Here is a 6524-nt window from a genome sequence, read left to right on the forward strand (position 1 = left end):
GTGGGTTCAGAGGCGCTGGTTCGGGTCCCTCACTTCCAAACGCTTCCTTTCCTGGACATGGCCGTCCTGTGGCCCCGAAACCAAGTCCTTGCCCCTTGACCGGAGCCTGCCCCCCGCAGAGCGCCATCACCTGCCCCTCCCCTTCTCACCTACCCTTCCCGCCCACCTCTGGGCCTGGCCAACTTCTCTTCTTTTAATCTTTACTGTTGAAGGTATTACATGTGTCCCCTTCCCCGCCTCGTCCTCTCCAGCCTGCCCCGCCCCCCGCCCAGACCTTCCCCACCCCGTTGTGTGTCTGCGGGTGATGCACCCGTGCAGACAAGTTCACTGGTGGAGCTCCCCGCCCCCCGCCCCACCCCTGCCTTCCCTCTGAGGTCTGACAGCCTGTCCATGCTTCGGTGTCTCCGGATCTGTTTTTGTTCGTCAGTTTATGTTGTTCCTTCGTCCCCCCCTCTGAGCGACCCTGCGATGCTTGTTGCTGTGCTCCGCGTGCTGCTCTCGGCCCCTCCGTGCCGTCGGGAACGGTGTTCTATCTCTTTTACGGCGAGGACTTGGCCGCCTCTGCGTCCTTCGGGCCTCCTGGGAGCTTCCTCTTTCTTCCCCGCCTCCCCCGATGGAGTGATGGAGCGGGTGCACTTCCTGTCCCCAGTGGCTCCCTCCACACCCAGGGACACTCCGCCACTCGGCCCTCGGTCTGAGTTCCCACCCCATGGACATAGCTGCCCCGACAGCGAGGAGGGTGGCTGATCCCCAGCGCCCCGAGTTCAGGCACGGCCAGGCTCAGGGAGCATCGGCACAAAGAACGAATCGGTAACCGAACGACCACACAATAAACAAGAGAGGGAAACTCAAGGACCTGAGCCACAGTCAAGGAGAGAAGCCAGGTCTATGTGAATGAACACGCCAAACCGCTGAATGCCTAGTGACCGACTCACACCGAGCCAGGTGAACAGGCCCCCGCTGCCCTCTCTCATTTCAATTAATTAAGAGCCGTTCTTCAGTACAGAGCAAGGCGCCATCCTGGGAGCCAACTTCATTTCCACCCAAAGGAGCTTAATTTCCTCGAGATCTGGTTCTGCATTATTTGCTCCATAAACAAGAGTAGTCAATAACTATGTTAATATTTAAAAGCAAGAAATATATTTCGTTATCTATTTGTGTATTGTTTAAAGTATATTTTTATTGATTTCAGAGAGGGAGAGAGAGACAGTAACATCAACGATGAGAGAGAATCATTGATGGGCTGCCTCCTGTACGCCCCCTACTGGGGATCATGCCTGCAACCCAGGCATGTGCCCCGACCTGGAATGGAGCCATGACCTTCTGGTTCATAGGTCAGCGTTCAACCGCTGAGCCACGCCAATCAGGCTATAGCTGTACTCTTTTGAGCATGCCATGACTCTAGTTGATATTTTTATCAAGAAAAATTAGTGTGGCCCTAACTAGTTTGGCTCAGTGGATAGAGCGTCGGCCTGCGGACTGAAAGGGCCCAGGCTCCATTCCGGTCAAGGGCATGTACCTGGGTTGCGGGCACATCCCCAGTGGGAGATGTGCAGGAGGCAGCTGATCGATGTTTCTCTCTCATCGATGTTTCCAACTCTCTATCCCTCTTCCTTCCTCTCTGTAAAAAATCAATAAAATATACTTTTTTTAAAAAAAGAAAAGTTAGTGTGATTTGATAGAAGAAACAGGCAATTTGATAACAGAAATGGAGACAGAGAATGTGTTTCACCGAGAGCCCAGCGAGTAACTGGCTGAGCTGCGTTCACTCCCCACTCGGTCACCCCTTTCCTTTTCCCGTGGGGGGATTTAGGAGCCGCTCAGTGTGTGCGGCCAAGCCTAGATTTGGGAATGAGCCTGTAAGTATGAAAAGCGTCAGGTTTATTTAGGAATAAAATACTTACTTTTTAAATCTCTTCACGAAGGTGGTTTGCAGTCATCGGTGTAATTGTTTTCAGGCCACAAAAACAATCCTTATGCACCCACGGTTCCAGGGTAAAGCTCTCGCCGAACTGATCTAAGCGAGACATGAGCACACGAGACCAAAGCTCTCAATGGGCGGTGGTGACTCTTCATCCCAGTCCTGTCGGGCGGCCCTTGCAGATCAAACAGACCGAGCGCTCATCCCCCATCGACTCAACTCATTGGGCGAGTTACTCATTGTTTGGAGCCTGTTTCTTCGTCTTTAAGAGGAGGAGAATGGGTTGTGACCTCTCTAAAGTGCTGAGGCCGGCGCGAGGTATCTGGAAAGCACTTAATAAATACCGCTTCCTTCTCACCCCCTGTCAAGTGTGAATTTATGTTATTCCCAGTGACGTGTTGATGTTTTAATAACAGGCAGGCCAGTTCCATTCTGTCCCATCCTGGGAACTCTATAAACCAGTGGCTGAGTGTCCGAGTGTCCCTGCCTGTGTGTCGTGGGGCCTCCTGTTGGATGGACGTGGTCGTGAGAAATGAATGGCAGGGAGGACGCACTGCAGGATCTTAGGATGGTTGCAATCCGCACCCTGTGCCTCGCCCTCAGGTCATGGAAAGGCGGGCGAAACTCATTAGCTGAGAAGAAGAAGCTTTAGAAACGGGACTCTACCATAATGTGTCGCTTTCTCCTTTGCGTTCCCTACTTTCGAGGAGCACCTGAGTGTTCTGATGACCTCAGATCTTTATTGAAACAGACATTCCCACACCTTCCTTTCCCGTGTGCCGGCTGTATGTGAAGAGGGTGGAGCTGTCGGCTTACCCTCCCAGCGGTCCCCTTTCGGCATAGGATGCGAACATGGGGGATTTGAAAATCATCTTCAAAGCAGTTAAATGATATTCAGAATTAAAGATCTGAGCTTCATACAAGCTTTTCATTAAAAAAAAAAATGGAGCCATTTGCCTGCCCACACACCCCTTTTGTAGCAGTGATTTCTGGAGTGGAATCTGCATGTTGGTCATTGGCCAGGCCCTCACTGGCTCACAGTGTGGATGTGACCACCTTCTATTCCCTAAATATACAGGAGTCATCAGGTTCCGCCTCCCTTACAGGGTTAAAGGTAATGAATGCAAAACGCTGTAACTGTAGCACACTGTTCGCACGTTTACTCCGTACGTGGGAAAAACAGGGTATGGGTTCCTGTCTTTAAAAATTACCCAGAGCCTCTGATGTTCGAGAACTAGGTCATATTTTTGGGGTGGTCTAATGTATTTTTGGGTCATTTTTTGGGTGGTCAACTATGTATTGTTTATAGGATGCTTGGCTGTGACAAACGATTTTTGCTGAGACCTAAGAAATTAGACTCCATGTTGCTAATGGGAAACATTCTCTTAGCAGAGTGATATGTTCCGTTATTCTTTTTTATAATTAAATGGAGATGTTAGCAGGGAGGCAGTGCTTTATTTTGGGAAAGTGTGAGATTCACGGGTGGGGGCAGCTCAGAAGACAGATTTTATTTAGAAGACCGTTTGGAACACGAGCACTTTCTTAAAAAAATGTTTTTATTTTTGACTGGAGGCCCGGTGCACAGATTTGTGCACTGGTGGGTCCCTCGGCCTGGCCTGTGAGGATCAGGCTGAAACCGGCACTCTGACATCCCCCAAGGGGTCCCGGATTGCGAGAGGGCTGTTCTCGGGTGATGCACCCCAGAGTCGGGCTCCCTCCTCTCTGGTTCCAGGTGCGGCACCCGAGAACCGCAGCTGCCAAGTGACCGCAGCTCAGCAGCTCCTGTATTGAACATCTGCCCCCTGGTGGTCAGTGCGCGTCATAGCTACTGGTCAGACTGTAGCTTAGGCTTTTATAGAGAGAGATTTCAGAGAGGAAGGGAGAGCGAAAGAGAAGTAGAAACATCAATGATGAGAGAGAAGCATGGATCGGCTGCCTCCTGCACACCCCCTAGTGGGGATCGAGCCCACAACCTGGGCATGTGCCCTGACCGGGAGTCAAACCCTGACTTCCTGGTTTGGTTCATAGGTTGATGCTCAACCACTGAGCCACACCAGCCGAGCAACACTAGCATTTTTAAGTAGCAGAGAAGGTTGTTTAAGGACCACGGGAGGACAGGCTCGGTCTTCGTCACAGGGGCAGCACAGCCATAGCCACCATGTCAGGAACCTCGTCTTTACAGGGAAGAGCGCGGAATGACAGAACCGACTTGCAGAGCCTGCGGCTCGTGAGAAAGCCTGTCCTGCGATGTTTGTCCAGCAGGGACAGGCCTCCACACAGAGCCCTAGCCACGCCAGGGGCCCTTGTCTCGCCTGCCGCCTCCAAGCTGCCGCCTGGGACATGACGCAGTGTCAGGGCCGAGCAGCGGATGCTAACTGTCTTCGTGTTCCCTCTCTCCTACCACAGAATCGGAAGACTCTTTGATGGGACAGAGCCCATTGTGTTGGACAGTCTCAAACAGCACTATTTCATTGACAGAGATGGACAGATGTTCAGATATATCTTGAATTTTCTACGAACATCAAAACTCCTCCTTCCTGATGATTTCAAGGTGAGGGATTCGTGTTCATTGCCAGTGGCACACATGCGTGGTTTCTTTTCGTGTACTGTCCCTCCCCAGGTCTCACTCATGCTACGTGTTTACATATAGACCAGCTCGAATGGCACCGGAGCCTCTGACCTCATCATACGTTCCTCGTTAAACAGAGCACGTGGCCTTGGGGTGTTAGGATTTACGTGACCAAGAGGGGGCCACTCTTTACACAGAGAGCTCCATTCCAACTCACTGAACCCGTTGGCAATACGTCGGCTAAGCCCGTACCTTATTGCTGACGTCGTAATGAGGCAGAAGAACAGAGAGCTCCTTGGCGTAATAAAGACTTTGTCTCCCAGAAACTTGAAGGAGACACTGCACTTGGCAGCAGAATTTCAGAATCGCCCGCTGTAAGGTTAGGACCCAGTGTTACAGCAAGTCCCACGTGATGCTGGCAGCCACAGGCAGTGGGACGAGATCAGCAGAGCAGACAGGAAGTGTTCCCTGGAAGGGAATAGACAGCAGTGTCATCAGAGGCAGCGTTCATGTTTCTCTAAATGGAAGGTTCTAGGGACTCAACTAAGTACAGCAGGTCCTCGGGTGACCTGGGAGATCCGTTCCGACGGCGACGTAACACGATTTTCGCCGTAAGTCGGAACCCACCTGCATAAGCACCTACGTCACCCGCGTGGAGCACATACACAGCGGTAATGGAGTGAAACAGGAAAACAATTTAAAAGAAAGATAACAATTCCTGACCTTTACTTGTGGTAAATAGATAATAAAAAACATACAGCACATATGTACATACGTCGAAATGACGGAACTTTTTTTTATATATATAAATAAATGGGAGATGGCGATGTAACCACGAAACGACGTACGTCGAGTCCGACGTAACCCGAGGACCGTCTGTACTTGTGTGGGGGGCGAGAAGGGACAAACCAAAGAACGTATCTACTTACAGGCATAGCCCATGAGCAGGGACAATAGGGTAGTGAAGACCTGGGGTTGGGGTAGGGGCTGAGAGGAGGGGGGAGGGGGGGGAAATGGGAGATATCTGTAATACTATCAACAATAAAAAATATATTTTTTAAAAAGAATCAAGTAAATATAACTAGAACTAATAAAGAACTCATTAAGCCATCTAAAATCAGGATCAATATATTGCAATCAATAGCTTTCCTATAGCATAGCAAGAACCAACCGTAAGATAGAATGGAAAAACATACCCCTCACATTCACAACCAAACTGTAACACCCAGGAGTAAACCCAACAAGACACGCAAAGCCTGACTGAGAGAAGGGCAAACCTCTACCCACAGGTGCAGAGGAAGAGCTGGGTGAGCGAAGGGGCAGCCGCGCCCCTGGGTGGGGAGCCTCGATGCTGGGAGGGTGTCGAAGCCCCCACATTCCTCTGCATGCTCAACGCAGCCCCGTTTAGTCACAGATGTTTTTAAAAAGAAGTTGGATCCATTTATAAAGTTTTGTGTAAAAGACAAAAAATGCTTAAGAATAGCTAAATAAGGGGGTAAGAGAGCAACCAAAGGACTTGGATGCATGCAGATGAGTGAACCAGTGGACACAGGGGCGAGGGCGAGGCGAGGGCATGTGCTGGGGGGCAGGCGTGGCCGGGGAGAGGTCAGTGGGGGAAAGGAGACATATGTAATACTTTCAACAATAAAGAATTAAAGAAAAAAGAGAAAAGCTAAATGGCCCTGGCAAAGAATTAAAGAAAAAAAAGAATAGCTGAATGGCCCTGGCCAGGTGGCTCCGTTAGTTGGAGCATCGTCCTGCACATCAAAAGGTTGTGGTTCCATCCCCAGTTGGGGTGCATTCAGGAGGCAACCGATGGGTATTTTTTCTCTCACATCAATGTTTCCTCTCTCTCTCTCTCTCCCTCCCTCCCTCCCCCTCCTCCCTTTCCCTCTAAAAATCAGTAAAAACATATCGTTGGGTAAAGACTACAAAGGAAAAAAAGAATAGCTAAAGGAATTCCTGTGAGTGCTAACAGTGGCGGTAGTCATGGGCAGTGGGGGTGCATTCTCCCAGACTCCGACATACCAGAGA

General features: G+C 50.4%; 1 protein-coding gene across 2 annotated transcripts in view; it reads left to right on the top strand.

Annotated features, from left to right (window-relative positions):
- Positions 1 to 6524, top strand: part of KCTD1 (potassium channel tetramerization domain containing 1) — a 152168-nt gene that overhangs the window by 131096 nt on the left and 14548 nt on the right. For both annotated transcript variants that reach the window (XM_006764873.2, XM_015564678.1), the window contains exon 3: positions 4328 to 4472. In XM_006764873.2, coding sequence (XP_006764936.1) covers positions 4328 to 4472 — 145 coding nt within the window. The remainder of the gene's footprint in view (positions 1 to 4327; positions 4473 to 6524) is intronic.

Source organism: Myotis davidii, unplaced genomic scaffold, assembly GCF_000327345.1.
Source record: "Myotis davidii unplaced genomic scaffold, ASM32734v1 scaffold181, whole genome shotgun sequence".
NCBI lineage: Eukaryota > Metazoa > Chordata > Mammalia > Chiroptera > Vespertilionidae > Myotis > Myotis davidii.